This window comes from Spermophilus citellus (assembly GCF_964194105.1).
Source record: "Spermophilus citellus genome assembly, chromosome: 11".
Taxonomy (NCBI): domain Eukaryota; kingdom Metazoa; phylum Chordata; class Mammalia; order Rodentia; family Sciuridae; genus Spermophilus; species Spermophilus citellus.
In genome coordinates, this window is record NC_138192.1 from 81,412,743 (window position 1) to 81,431,718 (window position 18,976).

The 18,976-nt window shown below is 38.2% G+C and overlaps 1 protein-coding gene across 6 annotated transcripts; it reads right to left on the reverse strand.

The window, feature by feature from the left end:
* Positions 1-2,898: 2,898 nt before the first annotated feature.
* PRKRA (protein activator of interferon induced protein kinase EIF2AK2) lies at positions 2,899-18,620 on the reverse strand. Of its 6 annotated transcripts, none has more exons than XM_081261787.1 (8): positions 18,318-18,620; positions 17,574-17,743; positions 14,015-14,096; positions 11,023-11,101; positions 9,773-9,890; positions 8,143-8,237; positions 6,896-7,070; positions 2,899-3,627 (listed from the first exon to the last, which is right to left on the reverse strand). In XM_081261787.1, exons 1-8 carry the CDS (start codon positions 18,380-18,382, stop codon positions 3,470-3,472), a joined length of 942 nt encoding a protein of 313 aa, XP_081117913.1. In that variant the 5' UTR covers positions 18,383-18,620; the 3' UTR covers positions 2,899-3,469. The 6 variants fall into 6 exon arrangements, with proteins under 6 accessions (XP_081117913.1, XP_081117918.1, XP_081117916.1 ...); XM_081261792.1 differs by lacking the exons at positions 17,574-17,743; positions 18,318-18,620 and adding exons at positions 15,905-15,972; positions 17,246-17,370; XM_081261790.1 differs by lacking the exons at positions 17,574-17,743; positions 18,318-18,620 and adding an exon at positions 15,905-15,947.
* Positions 18,621-18,976: the final 356 nt, after the last annotated feature.

The window sequence follows — 18,976 nt, forward strand, 5'->3', positions numbered from 1 at the left end:
TGTTATTTGTATTCTTGATAGTTGTCATTCTGACTGAAGTGAGATGGAATCTCAGTTTGGTTTTAATTTGCATTTTTCTAACTCCTAGAGATGTTGAACACTTTTCATATATTTATTGACTGATTGTATATGTTCTTCTGTGAAGTGCCTGTTCAGTTCCTTTGCCCACTTATTGATTGGGTTATTTGGGAGCTTTTTTGGTGTTAAGTTTTTTGAGTTCTTTGTATAACCTGGAGATTAATCCTCTGAGGTGCATGTGGCAAAGATTTTTTCCCATTCTATAGGCTGTTTATGTTCTTGATAGTTTCCTTTGTTGTGAAGATGCTTTTTAGTTTGATACCATCCCATGTGTTGATTCTTGATTTTACTTTTTGTGCTCTCAGCTTTGTTGATGACTTCTGTTCCTATGCCAACATGATGGAGAGTTGGACCTCCATTTTCTTCTAATATGATCTCTGGTCTAATGCCTAGGTCCTTGATCTTTTTTTTTTTTTATTAGCATGCCTTTATTATTTTTGTGCAGTGCTAATGATTGAACTAGTGCCTCATATGTGCCAGGCAAGCACTCTGACACTGAGCTATAGCCCCAGCCCAGGTGACATATAGGGGTTAAATTTCATTCTACTACATATGGATTTCCAGTTTTCCCAGCATCATTTGTTGAAGAGGCTATCTTTCCTCCAATGTATGTTTATGGCACCTTTGTCTAATATTTGATAACTGTATATATGTGGATTTGTCTCTGTGTCTTCTGTTCCATTGGTCTTCATGTCTGTTTTGGGCCAAGACCATGCTTCTGTAGTATAATTTAAAGTCTGGTATTTTGTTACAATAGCTCTGCAGTATAATTTCAGGCCTCCCTCTTGCTTCACATAAAAATCTGCTTTCTTGCAGAACTTCTGCTCCCAAGTTTTGTTGCCTGAGAAGCCAACTTTAAGATGGATGTTAGTGCAGAGATTAGTGATTGATATATGTGCAGAGAAAGGAAGCTCCATTGGGCAGAGGGAGAACATAGGCAAGGTTGCAATCTTAAAGGCAGTCTCAGCTGACCTTAATGGAAACTCTGAAGCCAGGATGGGCTTTTGGATTGTCCAAATATGGGGCCATGGGACTAGTCTTCAAAGGCAGGCTGCCCCAGAAATGAGAGTGCCCTTATGAGGTGGCTCTCTCCAGTTAAGGAAATTATAGAGAGATTTGGCAACTGAGGTCTGTCTGCCAGCAGCACTCCCACAAGCAAGGGAACTAAATTTTCTAACATGGAGAATCTGAATGGCATATCACAGTATGCCCTGTGAGCAGGGGAGTGTATGCAAGGTGGGTAAACACTGTATCTCTAAATACTGTGATAGTGTCGGGCACATTGGTGCTCAATAAGTAATATTAGTATTAAAAACACATTGGGTTATTGCTGTTTATATATTACTAATTCACTGGTTTCTCACTGACTGGAGGCCTATCATAGGTCAGAACTAATGCTATAAGGATGACAGTAGCAGAATTACCTGCTTAGCCTCTTCAGGAAACTCATTTAAGAGGTACAACCAGCCAGGCACAGTAACACATGCCTGTAATCCTAGCAGCTTGGGAAGCTTAGGCAGGAGTACATGAGTTCAAACCCAGCCTCAGCAACTTAGCGAGATCCTGTCTCTAAATAAAAACATAAGGGTTGGGGATGTGGTTTGGTGGTTAAGAGCCCCTGGGTTCAATCCCTGGTACCAAAAAAAAAAAAAAAAAAAAAAAGGCACAACCAATTAAAGAGACCTAAAAGAGAAGTTAACAAAATGGTATTTAAAGACTACCTAATGGTCCTAGAAAGTCTAGTTGCCCTGACAGAGGGGACATTTGAGTAGTATCTAAGAACATGTTTTCTCTGCAGACAGAAGCAAAGAAAGGCAGCAGGAAGAGCTTGGCTTCTGAGCACTCACTTTATCAATATATTTGAACTGTGGACAATAAAATTATATTATTCTTTCCCACACTTGGGCCTCATCCAAGAATCTTCTTCCATTGCCTTATGAAATCTTCACCCAATTTATCCTCTTCAAAGTTAATATTTCACTACACAGAACATACTGTTATCTCTAGAGATTCCAGAGCATTCACAAAAACCCAAGATTAGTCCAATCTTAAAAGCTCACAAGATCCTGTTTATGCCTAAACTTTGCCACCAGTCTTTAACTCATTCCTTAACCTCACCAAAAAAGCACCTAAATTTCCATAATGTAATTGATATATATGTACCTTGTAATGTGAAACTATGTTGAGTACTCTTTAGAACTTCAAATAAGTTACATGTACTGGTTTTCTTTTGTAATGTAGTTTCATTATTCTTAAAGGGTTCCAATCAGGTATGATTCTTTTCCAAAATCCTGCTCTATCTTATCTGTTGTTAAGGATTAACACTTGAGATAGTCAAAACTTCCTGTCATCATTCATAGCTTGTTTTCTCTATCTACATGGCTCTCCTGAGCTCTGGACACAGGGCCAAAAGACTTCCTTCTCATTTACAAAGCTTATACTAGCTGGCACTGACAGATGAGACTTAAGGTGTCACAGATGGTATATGAAAATATGGAGGATAAAATAAAAATTTGTGAGACTTACCTTCTATTAATCACTCATTGTTTTGTTTCAAATATTCTTATAATGGAATTGAATGAACTGGAAAGGTTCTGGGGTTGTCTGGTAATGCCATTAATGATTTTTCAACTACTACTTCATCTAAGAATGGTTATGTCAAAGCAAAATACAATGTTGCATATGCTTACAGAAAATAAGGAAGTGATTTATCACATATATATTTTGCTTAGGCTACAGGTTCTTTTACCTTTGACTTTTTGAGTTATATAAATAATAAACTATCCATATTAAAATATTATTTATAAGACTGGGCCAAAGTCAAGTCAGTAGCTCTTTAATAAAATGAGCAGAACCTCATTATAACAACAGCTCTTTATTACATGGTTTCAAATACACAGGAGACCAATCATGTTCCCTGAAATTTAACAATCACATTCAGTAAAAGTCTGTTAATGCCATCTCTCAACATCTAAACCTGAAGGGCTTCCTTCAAATTCCCATTATGAAGCCTTGCGCAAAAAAAAAAAAAAAAAGAAAAAAAGAGGTTGTTTAAGCACCAGTAAGACTGTTGCTAGCAGTAGTTTTATTTCTTTTTCTTCTTCTTCATCATCATCATCATCAAACATGCAGCTTCTTCCTCCCATTTGCCTGGCCCTGCTCTGCTTCGTGGTACAAAGTTTATAAAGACAATATACCAATACAAAGTTGAAGCCATTAAAAAGAGCTTAGTAATAACTACCAGGAGATAATTAAATCTGGAGTGTTGATGGAATCCGAAGAGATGTGGAAACAACTCACAAACTCAAACAATACAGTAGAAGTTTTACTGGGGAAGGAGTGACGGAAACTTTTTATGTGCTACTGAAGGACTTTCTAAGCTGCCCTAAGTTTACTTTCTTTCTGCTATTATCTTTAAATACTGCAAAGCATTGTGGGCGGCATCACTCTGTGCATTGCCACAGGAGATGCCGGAGCCATGACAGACTGTGATAGGACTGGTTGACAGTTCGGCGAGACACTGATACTGCCCATTTGCACTCAGTTCTTCTGTAATGACACAAGCAAACATGATGATTAGTGCCAACTGTAGAAAGCAGATCCTTTATAAAAACAATCTTTTTTTTTTTTTTTTTTTTTGGTCTTTCTCACCCATGGTACACTATTTCCTTCATTCATCATTTCTGTCATGCTTGTATAAACAAAAAACATAGAATGAGTCAGGTGCAATGGTACACGCCTGTAATCCCCGCAACTCAGGAGGCTGAGGCAGGAGGATCACAAGTTCAAGGCCAGGTTGGGGAACTCAAAATTAAATAAAAAAGGCTGGGGATGTAGCTCAGTGGGAGAGCACTTGGGTTTAATCCCCAGCTTCACAACAGAAATGGTTGTTCAGTCATAGTTCTCAAACATACTGCTTCAAACCATCTGACAGAACTTCAAAGAAACACAGGTGTTTAGGACTCAATGCTAGCCCATTCTATCAGAAGCATGGGGTTGGGGCTGGAGGTGGCTGGCTCCTGCATTTCAAGTAAGCTCTCAAGGCAACTCTAATGTGACTAGTTGAATGAGGCTTGGAAAGTACTATATTAATAAGCAACTTTCTTAAGAGGGAAAGAACCATTTGCTAGAGGACTAGAGAGGCTGTTTCCCATTGGAAGTCATTTTCAGTAGACATTTCAAACAAGAAACGACCTGGTTCAGGGAAAGACCTCTCTTGTGCCTTCCTATTCTTAGGGTTTAAGTCTGTGCAATCTCAGTTATGGTGTTTTAAAAACAACACTTAAACCCAGAAAATGCACATTCTTCTCATTCTTCTGAAGATGGTAAAATGAGGCAAGAGTTCTTAAGAAGTAAATTTATGACTTATTCAAAGTGGTCATGATTAAATGTTTCTATTTTAGCTAGTCAATTGAGTGAAGAGACTTTTTTTTTTTAGTTCTACTATCTTTTTAAATTTAAGGAAAATTCACATAAAACCAATCGTTTTAAAATAAACAATTTAGTGGCATTCAGCAGATTTATAGTGATGTCCAAGTAGCCCCTCTAGCCAGTTTCAAAACATCTTCATCACCCCAAGAGGATATCCTGAACTCCTTAAACTGTTACTCTCCATCCCCTCTTCCCCAATCCTAGCAACCAACCATCTGTGTTTAATGTCTATGGATTACCCTTCTGTGGGCAGTTAATATAAACAGAATCATAAAATATGCGCAGCCTTTTGTTTCTGGCTTCTTTCACTCAGCATGTTTTTCACTATCTTCTATGTTGTAGCACATATTAGAACTTCATTCCCTTTTACAGCTGAATAATATTCTATTGAATGGATATTCCACATTTGTTCATTCATTCATTTGTTGGTGGACATTTGGACCACTGCCACTTTTGGCTCTTGCAAATAGTGCTTCTGGGAATATGTGTGTACTGGTTATTTGTTTGAATACCAGTTTTCAATTCTTGTGGGTTATGTAGCTAGGTGTGAAACTGCTGGCAATTAATTTAAGGAACTAAGAAATTTTCCCATGGTGGCTAAATTATTTTACATTCCATCAATAATGTATGAGATTCCAATCTCTTCATCATCAGACACTTGCTATTTTCCATTGTTTTGACTATATAGTGTGCAGTGGTACCACACAGTAGTTTTGACTTGCAATTCCCAGTTGAGTAATGATGTTGAACATCTTTTCATAGGTTTGTTGGTCATTTATCTATTTTCTTTGAAGATAGCTGCCTAAAAGTTAGCCAAAAGCTCACACACACACACACACACACACACACACACACACACACACTTTTTTTTAATGTGGTGCTGAGGATCAAACCCAGCACCTCACATGTGCTAGGCGAGTGCTCTACAGCTGAGCCACAACCCCAGCCCCTTGTTCTATATTTATAAGAATGATTTAGTTCTTAAAATTCATAAGAGTTTCAAAGGAATTAATTCACGATCCAAAATATCCATCTCAAATTTCCTTCTTTTCAGAGATTCTGTATCTTCCATAGTTAACTCTATTCGTGACATAGCTCATTTATCTCTGTATCCCAAACTCTCAACAAACTACAAACATCAATAAATATTTGCATATGAATGGATTCCCATCAGCCATCTCTCCTGACCATCTTTCTTCATTAATTTTCCGGGTTCTGCATCATTCTTGGCTTATCAAGACACTGCATGACTCATCATTTAATTCCAAAGTAGCAGAGAATATCAAAAGTTCTCTCATCCCCTGACCACTCTAATTTTCCAGTACTAGTATCTCTGACAGCTGAGTTCCCACATCTCACTGAGAGTGGAGTAGGGATATCAAATTCTTCACTTGTTATGCTGATATTAAATCAAGATACCAAATGTGTGACACACACATACACACAACTAGCTTTACAAATTGAATTAAAATAAAATCTTCACTGACTTGCTTTCTCATTTGTCCATATTTGTCTATATAAAAGACCACAAATTAAGGAAAATATAATAGATGATAGCTGGGATGGAATAAAGTTACAAATTGACTTTTTTCCATTTACTGCCGAGAAATGGCACTCAGTGATTAAGTGGACACATGGTTTGGCCCACACAGACTTGATACTTGTACTACAAATGGGAGTGCTTTTTAATTGCCAAATGCCCAACAGACCTAGTATAACAGCCAGTGAATATGCTGGAACTCTTTCCCTAATTTTCTTTTCTTATTTTTTTTAATCTTTTATTTTTTGGTATGAGGGACTGAACCCAGGAGCACTTAACCACTAAGCCACATCCCCAGGCCTTTTTATTTTTCATTATGAGACAAGAGTCTCATTAAGTTGCTTATGGCTTACTAAGTTGCTGAGGCTGGCTCTGAATTTGTGATCCTCCTGCCTCAGCCTCCTGAGCCAATGGGATTACAGGTATGCACCATCATGTCTGAACCTCTTTCCCTAATCTTATTCTACTACTGGCTAGTTATGTGGTCTTGGGTCAGTTTCTCAACCTTTCTCTACCTTACTTTCTTCACTCATTAGTAAGAATAATAGAATTCACTTCAGAGTTAGTTTGAGGATTCATTAATTGATACATGTCCTTAGTACAGGGCTGGCACACAGTTAAACTATAACTTTTAGCTATTGACATTTATTATGGAAACTGTATGTTAGCTATTATTACTATCCACAAGAATCAAGACATCTCAATTATATATAATACTGGTCTGGCAATTATATATAGTTAGAATCCTTGATCAATGAAATAACAAATTATAACAGAAATTTTTGTTTTTCAAACACATTTTAAAAAGAAATGCATCTTGGGATAAGCCAAAGAAAAAAATCATACCTATATCCAAATACGTTATGTTAAAACCTTGTTCCTTGGCAATTTCACTAAGCAGCTGGATGTAATCTGTATTAGGAATACTAAGGAGGCTTCTTTTCAGTAAGTTGATCTTTTCACCAGGAGAATTCCTCAAGGAATGCCAAGTGCATCCTAAAGAATTTCCTACTACATTAGTCTGAAAAATAGAGATGAAGATTTATAGTCTTAAAGACTGTCTTTTAACACCAGTATCAGTATACTTACAAGCACTCACATTTAATACTTCAGAAAGCATATTTAAATGGGTACTATGTGGTTATCTTTCCAGTTTAAACTAGACAATGCTAACATACACATCCGTTTAACAAATACCATGAAATGAAAAATAAAAAACAACACTAAATAAATAAAATACACTGTTAAGTATTTAAAAATGCTTTTGTTTGTCAATATTGGAGTTGGAAGTTGTTGAGACCTTTAATGAATTATTTTTCTGATTCTCTTCTGACCAAGATGGTGCGCCTTTTATCTAAGAGGTGACTTTGGAGAAATAGAGGGGGCCCCCAGCACATCAGGGAAACAAAACCACACAAAATATTTTTTGTATGTAGAGCAAAGGTTTCTCTTTGTCCTTGAAGGTTTTCTGAAACCACAGTCTAGATCAGATACCTTCTTCCATGTTCCCTGACTGCCCTCTGTAAGGACCCATCTGTAACATTCTTCCCTGTTTAGTAGGCTATAAACTCCTTAGTGGCAGAAATTGTTCATTCACTGTAGCCTAGTACTGGGCACAGACCTTGGCATACAATAGGAGCACACTAAATGATTGTTGCGTGGTAAGTGAATGGACCAACAAAAAATGGAAAAGTGCTGTTGCTTTGAAGGCAAAAATAGCACCACTGGCCTATCACTTTATTCATTCGTTCTTCAGTAATTTTTGGTATTGAGAATCAAACCCAGAGTTTCACAAATGCTATGTATGCACTCTACCTCAGAGGTACAACCCCAGCTGGGGCTGTCATGTTTAGATCCTATCCTATTATTCTGAATTGACTGTGTCTCTCAAGTCCTCTTACCTGGTTACCTCATGTGACTCTGGCTCACATATAGAAAGCAGCTAAAATTGGCATGGTGTGCAAATGAAAGATGAAAAGATTTTTAAAAATTGCAACAATTGAAGTATCAATCCAACAAGAAATCAAGGAAATCTTCCTAAAGCAAGAAAATCTTAATCAAATTAACATCTTAACTGTTTGCTTAATACTCACTAGAGAAATGTGGTTCTCTGGAGAAATATTACTAAATTTGGCAAGAAATTTCTCAGCAGCATTTCTCTTGGCTTGTTTCTTTGATGCCCCCTTTCCTATATAAAGACAAAAAGATGGTACATTTAGAAAGGAAATCAGTGTCCACAGAGGATGATTGAATGTACAAGGGATTATGTTTTTCATCTTCTAGGCTATTTTCTTACTCACTTGACATTTTGTTTATTGTTTTTGTTCATTGTAAAATACACACACACACACACACACACATACACGTAAATATATATACTTATCTCCCCTCTTTTCTTCAGTGCTGGGGATTATACTCAGGGCCTCATGCATGCTAGGCAAGTGCTCTAATACTGAGCTACACCCCTAGCCCTCAAATGACTATTAATTCTTTACATTTTTGAAAGTAGTTCTTTTCTTTAACCGTTTTTCTTTAATAATTATACTTTCTGCTTTTCTTTAATAATTATTCTTCCCTTTGCTTAACTTTAATGAACAGTATTTGGTTTAATTGTGACCAATTTATTTACCAAAATATATTTGAATTATGATCCCTCTCTCAATGTCCATTATCTATTCACAATCTTCTATACTAACAAATGTAGAATTTCCTTAATATGAATAAGAAGGAAATAAAAAATGATGGAATTGAAAGAAAGATACCTTAAATAGCTACTTTCATACTCTGCTTTGTAAATTAAAAATCTGAAGCCCAGTGAGATGAAGTAATTTGCTTCATTTTGAAAATAAAGGACTACTTCAGGAACCCAAAGGAGAGGCACTGTTTCTGGCCTAGTGGCTTCTGCAGTGGCCACATCACCTCTCAAGGCAGACAGTGCCTGTTACTTGAAACTAATATCTAGCTAAGGTAAAAGTCTACTTTCAGTCATTTTGAAAATAACAAAAACATGCCAGTGTAATAAAGAAGAATTCTCACTAGTACTTAATTAAGTGGCTGCTATTCCTCATAGTTTATGTCTTTTACAACTTAGAAGTTACTATAATTCCAAAAGACAATTTCTATTTATTTTTTATCTTATTTCATTTTTTGGGCCATCTATTCTCTTATTAATCACCTCTTTTTCAAATGTAATCTTCTCTAGTCCTACTTTCTAGAATATCTGTTGAAACTTTAAGAGATTTACTATTGTTTTTCCTCCCAGATGAATTATTTAAATCACTAATACATAGATGAAGATTATTTAAGGTATGGAGCCAATAATACATCTTTCCATTAACAACTTATGATTTTTAAAAACATCAAATTAAGAAACATGAGTATTCTTCTTCCTTTTTTATTGGAGGTACTGGGGATTGAAACCGGGGCTACTTTACCCAAGTTACCTCTTCAGCCCTCTGTATTTTTTGGAACAGAGCCTCACTAAGTTGCTGAGGATGGCCTTGAACCCTCATTTCTCCTGCCTTCTGAGTTGCTGGGATTACAGATGTACATGGCCAAATATTTATATTTAAGTTCTACCTTAGAAAGTTAGAGATAGTAGTATAGGAGTTTATCAATTTTTCTCCCCACAGACATTTTTGAGAAGATATAACAACAGAGATTTCTATGGTCATCCATCATCTGAAAATATTGCAAATGTCTTAAATGGTAAGAAACAAGTACCAGTTTCCATAAATGACTCTAGCCTGCAAATTGTGGTATATTCTCTCTTATGAGCAGGTCCTCCTTCCTGGGAAAGAGTATATTCAGGAAGTCTCCAGCCATGATGAATAGCCAATTCCTATAAAATTGAAATGAGGCTTTAATAGTAATTTCAACTGTGCAATGGGCTTAATCACACAAATTTTATTTCTTCTTGATTTCAATCTCATTTCTAGTCATATATTTGAAAAGAAGGAAAGACCCTATATGTCCCATAAACATTCCCATCTTTCACATCTTTATATTACAATACCAAAATGGAAGCAGTTTTGTCCTATGAATGGCATTCTTCTTTTCAGCAATAGTGAGCTGATATCAGAGAAAGACTGGCTACCAGTGACCTCTTTGGGAACATCAGAGGAGACACCTACAGGTCTCCCTGCCCTCGGTTCCTAAAGCCTCTCCCCTCCTAGCTACGGGCTTCTGGACCTGCAGCTGCTAACTGCTGCATTTGATCAGGGGCTCACGAGGAGCAGAGACAGAAACTAGGATGAGGTTACATGTGAAGAAAACAATAGAAAAACTTACAGAGCAGAAAAACGAGACCAAAGGATTGGTTAGGTAATGGAGACAAAAATAGTTCTAACAGAGCACACGGATAATCTGCAAAAAGAATATTCTGTTTGCAGAAATTTAAAGATAAACATATGTGTGTGCATGTGTGTGTGTGTAAATATAATTTTGTTAGAATAATCAAATAAATTAATTACATCTCTTTTCTTATACAGCCTTAGAAATACAAGTAATTTGTCTGACCCTCACCTAACCTCTCCCAATTCAGATTGTAAATTCCTTGATGGTAGGGTGCATCTTGAATTAGGTTACCCAATTTTGGCTCTTTATAAAGTCTTCTGTCTCAAAAGAAGTAGAAAGAGGTTTGTCATAAAGATGGGAAGAAATGTTCTTAAAGTATAATATTCTCTACCCATGTGCAATGAGGTCCTGTTATTTCAAATGAGAATTTCACAAACCAAAGGCAAATACTGCATATGGAAGAAAATCCACAACTTAAATAAACAGGAAAATAATTCTAAGTTAGCTGCATAAAATAAGTTGGAAAACAAAATATTTCACCATCTTATCATGAAAATATAAAATGGCTTATCTTAAGCACTGTAATACCACCAATTAATTTTATCGTAATACCACCAATTAATTTTATCTTTTATCAGTAGACAAAAAGGTAAGTATGGAAAAAATATACAACTTACCTGTAATGAACCAATAGGATTAAGCTGGTTCTTTGGTTGCTTGGAAGGGTCAGGCATTAAAGGGTCAGGAACTGCAAAGCTAAACATATTTTTGAATGTTATTCAATAAAATAATTTCGCCAAATTACTTACTAAAAAAGAAAAATTTTTCTACTTAACTCTCTACCCTGAAGCTCTTGCATTATATCTACATGTGATGCGCTTCTTTTCAACAATTTCTATAGAAATCTGAACTCTATATCTATCTGTACATATCAAATGTCACTTCCTCTAAGAAGCCTAGCCTTTTACCCAATGGATCATATTCTCTCACTCCTTTGAACCATTATAACATTTGGTTTGACATTTTATTCTTTATTTTTTTAAGTACTGAGGATCAAACCTAGGGACATTCTATCAATGGGATACATCCTTTTCTCTCTTTTTGAGATGGGTCTTACTAAGTTGTTTGGGCTGGCCTTAAACTTAAGATTCTCCTGCCTCAGCATCTCAAGTCACTGGAATTACAGGTGTCACCACTATGCCAAGCTTGGTTTGACTCTTAAGAAAACTGACCTAAATTATACAGCCTTAGAAATACAAGTAATTTGTCTGACCCTCACCAAACCCCTCCCAATTCAGATTGTAAACTCCTTGATGGTAGAGTGCATTATTTACCTACATAAGCTTCATAGTGCTTTATACATAATAGGTGCTTGATAAAAATATATTCAAAGTACACTATTATGACTACACAAAATATAATAAGAGTATTAGCCAGGAAATTTAGCCTGGAACTATGGATAACACAAATCATCAATATAATTGTGGAAGAGAGACCTATTATTCCATCATGTGCTCAGTGCTAAGATAATCCTGTTAAGAGTTCTATATATCCTGCATAAAATAGATGGTCTACATAAATCTGGTTTAACAATGTAGAGATTATGATTAAGGAAAGAGAACAATCTTTTCTAGGCAGTTTGAAATTACTAGTTACTCAGAAGATCAATGCCTAATGCAGAAGAAGCTGCATTCCAAGGTTACTTCCACCTAAGCAATAGAAGAATCATTTCTTCCATGACAAGTGAGGTTTAACTATTGCACTTCCTCAAGTTTCTTTACCAAATGCCAGAATTTCAAGCTTTACATAGGCTGATTAGATATAAGTATTCACTTACAATGCTGCATGCCAAAGCTACCCAAATAATTGTGATCGAGAAGTGAAAAAGTCTCTGTATTAAATCAGGCCACTTTAGGCCTGATTACAGCTTAGTAATTCCCATTTTATCTGTCAAGAAGCACAAATATGTAGTAAAGTTTGTTAGCCTTTTTTGCTGACAAAGTGAAGTTCCTATGTGCAGAAAGGACACTCCATACACTCATTTCTACCAATGTGCTCAACATGTTGGGTTGACCTTTGGGCTGCACAGAAATAGCACAGCCATCATCAGTGGAGGCAGAACTCAAAATCTGCTATGCCATTTGGCAAGTCTTGAAAGCTAGCATAAATCAATTGTAAGGTATGATCCCAGAGAAGCAAGTATCATCTTGTGAGATCCAAGGCTTGTCTGGGTTAAGTGCTTGTCTAGAGGGTTGCTATGTCACTGGTTAGTTCTAAATTACCCAAAAAGTTTAGAATGACCCAGGAAAAGGGAAGAGTATTGCATGAGAACCTAAATACAGATTTAATCCTAAAGACTTGCTATGGCTTTAGGAAAAAAAATCTGATTTCAAGTTCCACAGATCTTTGCAGTTAGTTATGCGCAGATTATACCAGACTAAACTCTAAGCATCTTCTTTATTTTTGGGTACTGGGGGCTGAACCCAGGGACAAATTGAAACTATACTTTCAGAATTCTTAAAATAATTATTGAATATTATCCATTTACCAAAAATTCATAAGAATCTATTTAGATTGTTGACATACAGATAACTATTATCACTGGGTAGCAAATTGAGTGGACAAAGTTATTACCCAGAAGAACTATTTACTGTTGCCTAAATCATTTTTATGTACTAAACATTTGTGTATATTTTGCAATTTGGGACAATTTATGTCAAAGACCAGATGTTTCTGTTTTAAGCTGAGTTTTATAATTCAGAGGAAGAAAACACATGTAGAATCAGGGGATACAAATCAAAAAGAAATGTAAATCAATGAAAGATTACTAGTAATTAGTATATCACAGTAACTTCTTTATTTTTTTATATTTTGGTACCAGGGTTTAAACCTAGGGGTGCTTAACCATTGAGCCATATCCCCAACCCTTTTTATTTTGAAACAGGGTCTTGTCTTACTAAGTTTCTTAGAGCCTCGCTAAGTTGCTGAGGCTAGCCTTGAACTTGCAATCCTCTTGCCTCAACCACCAAGTTGCTGGGATTATAGGTGTGAGCCACCACATCCAGCTTGCACTTCTAGCATTTCTGAGTTCATGTGTAAGAAGAATTTAAGGCATACTATGTTCCATGGTGTGCCTAACAGAAACCAAACGATAATATTTTATTATACATGAGATGCTTTAAGATTCACTAAAACAGAAAAAAAAAATTCAATTTGGAAAAACATGGCAAGGATATCCCAGTTCACATTCTCTTGTATTTGGTATACAGTCTATAATAAAAGGAAATCTCTACCTCCTTCTTTCCAATGAGAATTCCCTAAGGAATATTTTTATTTCCATCTCACACCTTGTTTTTCTTCAGTGTAGAAATAATCAAAGTCTTAATACAGAATATTAACAGTTGCCAGAGATATTATGGTTTCCGACTGCTGCACGCCATCTAAAAAACAACAAAGTAAAGCCTAATTCATGAGAGGCTGCAGTTAATTGGTAACTACTGGGCTTAATTGGATAGAACTATCTTCATGGGTGATAGGTTTTCACAAAGAAATAGAATTTTAGAGCTCAGATACTGTTCACTCCGCTGCTTTGGGGAACATGTTCACATTTTTAATCTTACCTCAGCCATGATCATTTTGAGCTGCAGAATACAAAGAAATTTAGCTCACCAAATACTTGCATTGGCTTTCAGAATGTGGATGGCCGCCTCTGCAGCTCGGTGTTTCGCCAGCTTCTTACTTGTACCTTCACCTGAATTAAAATGTAAAAAGATAGTCTTTGTGAAAATGTGTGCCTTACAGAGATGTTGTCATACTACAAAACAAAGTCACTACAGGTTTTTCATATATGCAGTTAGTACTGAAAACATACAATACATGCAATTATACACTGAAATAAACTATTCACTGTGTGAAACTGATACATGAACAAAATCACAATCTAAAAAGTTCTATGTATTTAAATCTATGCATCCCTATGTAAAAAACTTTACTCTTTCTATATTATATATTTATTACACAAATGGTAATGATGTAGACCATGTTACACCTCCAGAAGAAATGCAACTTAGCATTTCTTAGCAACTTAGCATTTCACTCTTCCCTTATTCCTGGGCAGCAAGTTCTTCTGAAGCAAGAAATTTCCTTTACAGAAGAAACCTACAGAACTTTTGGACAGTGAAATGTGCACAGTTTTATTCTGACAGCCTGGTCCTATTCTGGATCAAACCCCTATGCTAGGCTAAGCAGTAATAGGTGACAGCTTATGCCTTATGTCTTCTACACAATCTGCATCTTTTGCCTTGTAGATAAGGGAGGTTACGGATAAGACTGATATCTGAATTCAGCAAGCAGTTGCATCTGGTAACGAGTGAATTCAATCATTTTTTTCCTTCTGAGTTCAAACCCTCAATGTTAGGAAATAAGATTGAAGTGTGACCCTCTAATGTCAGAGGACACAAAAACCATACTCTTTTATCTAATAACATAGACATTAGAGACATAGCAAAGAACTGAAGAGATTCCCTGACCTCTATGGCTTTTCAGCCTAGTGTGGGATTTTGTTTGCTAATAGGTTTCTGAAACATGTTACACCAAGCCTAAGAGTGAGCTCTAGGAAAGCACACAAAAGTAGCAGTACCATTGTTCTTCTTGATTCAGAACAGTTTTATGGAGAAAGAGAACTAAACACACACTTGAAAGATGAGGAAAGTCTAGTAAAGGAGAGAGAACTAGGAGATTAAAAAAAAAAACATTCTTGGTAGAGGAAAGGCACCTGCAAAGGCTCAAAGGCAAAAGAAAGCAGTGTTCTCAAGGCCGTAAGTGTTGCATATGGCTAATGTGTAAGAGCTCAAGGGGAGCAATTTTGAGATAAAAGGCTGGAGAACTTGGGGGCTGGGGAATGAGTTTTATATGTATATCCATAAACATACACATACATACACAGATATTATATATACTTGTGCTATTCAAACCTTAACATGTATAATAATTGACAAGGAATTTTGTTAAAACATACTCTGACCCCATACATCTGGGATGTGCCTTATATTCTGCATTTCCATCAAGTACCCAAATGATATCAATCCTGCTATTGACTACATCTCAAGAAGGTAAGAAGTCACGTTAAAATTTTTGTATTTATCCAGAAGGTAATGGGGAAACCACTCAATGGATGTTAAGAGAAGGAGGACAAATTTGAGTACTAGGAAAAGAACATTCGTAGAGAATGGGCATTACACAGGAAGAAGATAAAAGAAGGGCTAGGTTTGTGGCTCAGTGATGGAATGCTTGTCTAGCACATGTGAGCACTGGGTTCACTCCTCAGTACTACATAAAAATAAATAAAACAAAGCTAAAAAAAAGTCTATCAAAAAATTTAAAAAGAAAAAAAGAGCAGTTATAACACAGAAGCTATAATCCAAAAAAAAGAGATGACAGTGGTCTGGATGGTAGCAATAGGAAGAAGAGAGAAAGAGACTCAATAGCTATTTAGTAGAGAGATTTTAATAACATAATGGATAAGAGAGGAGAGGAGTAAAAGATATCAAGAATACAAACCCTGGGGCTGGGGCTGTAGCTCAGTGGTAGAAGGCTTGCCTTGCAGATGTGAGGCCCTGGGTTCGATCCTCAGCACCACATAAAAATAAACAAATAAAGATATTGTGTCCATCTACAACTAAAATAAAAAAAAAAAAAAGAATACAAATCCTGAATTTCTACTGAGCGACTGTGTGACTATGCTGCCTTTTCAGAGAAAAGGAGTGCAAAAAAATGGGCTTAAGGGGAAAGATAGATTCAGTTTGAGACAATGAGTCTGAGAGGCCTTTGTATCATCCAAACAAAGTTCCCCAGCAAGCACACAAGTTGATACACTGTTCTGCAAATAGGACTGGAGGAAAGATATTTCTGAATTATTAGCCTTTATCTGGTATTTGAAGCCATGGAGGCAGATTAGCTAGCACAGGAAGACAGGGTAGTGGGAGAAGAGGTCCAAGGGATAATAATAGAAAAAGGTGTTTTGTTTTGTTTTAATATTTTTCAGTTGTCGATGGACACATATCTTTATTTTATTTAATTTTTTATGTGATGCTGAGGATTGAACCTAGTGCCTCACACAGGCCAGGCAAGCAAGTGCTCTTCCACTGAGCCAAAAATCCAGCCCTAGAAACAGGTAATCATTCCCTGGCCTAAAGCACACTGGGGTGGGACTACTTCTTTTTAAACTTCCACTGGATATTTAAAAATAGAACAACTTAAATAATAATGCAATGTTGACACTATGGCTCATATGAGGAACATTGCAGCCACACTTCTTATCCACCTGTCTCACATAGAAAAAAAGCTTCATATTTTTGTTAAAGTAGCTTCGATGAAAATAGAGGAGTCCAAATTTCCAGGGACACATACAAATGATGTCTTCAGATTATCAGATGATATAATTTCAGTCTTCCTACCAATACTTTTCTTGGCATTTTTCCAAATTAAATTTAGTATTATTTTTTTGTTTGCAATTAAATAGGTATATGAGAAAAATAATGTCCACATTTACAAATGGGCATGCATCTGAATTTTGAAACTTCACTGCTGTGTGACTTAGAGCATGTTATTTATAATCTCTCTGACCCTGTTTCTTCATGTATAAAAAGGAGATACTATCTTATACAAAATACTTGTACAGTTTCAGGAACTAGAAGCTACTAAGTAATACAATGAATGGGAGTCTTTCTACATTCCTCATTGTTTTGCCTTTTGTGTGTGTGTGTGTACATAATTAAGAGTGATACAAGAGATCCAAAGTTCCAAATAATTCTATAAAGACAGAAGGGAAACTCAGACAACTCCCGGGTCATGCCTCCCTGTATCTGCTATAATTTATAAAACTATGAAACTTGATAGTACCTACTGACCCAGCTATGAGGGCTCCAAGAACCCTTCCGGTTTCTTTTTAATTCTTGGAGGAACCTTGGGAGGATCCTATAGTGTGAGAAGAGCCTTGTAGGATGCCTGGATAACTTTTTATTATCTGAGCATCCTTGTATCTGGAGAAGAGAAAATTAGAATCAGATGAAGTTGAAAAGCTCTTAACAACCTAATATTTGAGGTCTCCGATTTAAAACCTGCCCCTCATAGCTGTCTCTGGCAAAAGGGGCACTTTTCCCAATTGAAAAGCAACATCAAGTCTGGACTGCCAACCAGCAGGGTCAAGGGGTTAACTGTGCATACAGACCTGTGCAGGTTATGTCCCCAACGGTTACTCTGAAGGTGAAAGTTGGCACGTGTATCTGCACATCGGATCTTTCACATTCATAAACCGGGATGTTCTTGGTCTTCATGCCATATTCGTGTAATACCTGAATCGGTGTTTTCCCTGGCTTAGCTGTTATCATCTTCCCCAAACTGCAAAAACCAGAAAAAAGTGTGCTTTGCATGTCAAAGCAAACAGGGAAGCAGAAGCATACATAGGGCCAATTTTGACTGCTATCAATGGTGACAGGGGAATTACTGTAGCTTCCTGGCTGCCAGGACCAAAGCTGGCAAGGCCTGTGCGCACCTGTCTCCCAGCTCTGCTGCGGCAGTCACCCAGCAGGGGCTAGCAGGGTGAAGGAGGGACGTCTTTATAGACAGAATTCGAATGCGGACAGAAAGGTGTTCTCAGGGGCACACGGCTGCATACTCTCAAGACCAAGTCCACCAACCCGGTCCGCGCGTGGCACCTTTTGCCACCCCGTCCCCCCGCGCGCCGCCACGAGCCACAAAAGGGGCGGGGCGCGGCCACAGACCCCGGCGGCCCGGCCGTAGACCCCTGCCAGTCGCCGCCAAGAGGGCGGGGCAGAGCACCACAGTGTGTGTGTGTTGGGGGGGGGGCAACAGGAAGGGGCTTTACCCAGAATGCCGCCGGGGCCGGCTCCCCGCCCCCTCCTCTGCTGCCCACCACTCTCGGCCCTGCGGCCCCTACTGCCCGGGCTCGAACCTGAAGGTCCCGCTGTCCTCGCGCTCCAGTGGCGGAGCCTCCGCGCGACGTCTGCTTTGAGACATGGCAAGAAGGGACGGCTAGGCGGCGCGAGAAAGAGCGGTGCGGAACGGCGTCCTCGCTTCCCGCGTCGGCCGGTCCCCGAGCGGAGCTCTCCAGCACTACAGCCTCCCGGTCTCTTTGCTGCTGGCGTCCCTCTTGCGAAAGGAACTGGCGGGGCGGGGTGAAGGGAGGAAGGGCGGGGACTCGGCGTTACGGCGCCGGCCACACCCCCTCGCTGCCGGACCTCGGGCCCTGCTACCAGCCAGGCCCCGCCCCTCTCCCGGCTCCATCTCTTCTCAGCGCCGGCTCTTCCCAGCTTGGCCTGCACCCCCTTCGGCTCCCGAGACTTCACGGTGCTGGCCCCTCCCCTCTCCAGGCCCCGCCCCTCCTCAGGCCCCGCCCCCTCTGTCATACCCCAGCTTTTCCCAGTTCCCGCCTGCGCTCCACTTAAGCTCCCGCGGCATCCTGGTCGGTCATTTGCTTGCCGCTGTCACTGCGCCTGGAGCTTGAGTTTTGGGGCCTTAGGAGGTGGTTTGCCACCCGGAAAGAATGCTTATTCCTGTGGGCTCAGGGTTAGCGAGGCCAGAAGTCCAGTGTATTTGAGGGGTGGGGAGGAC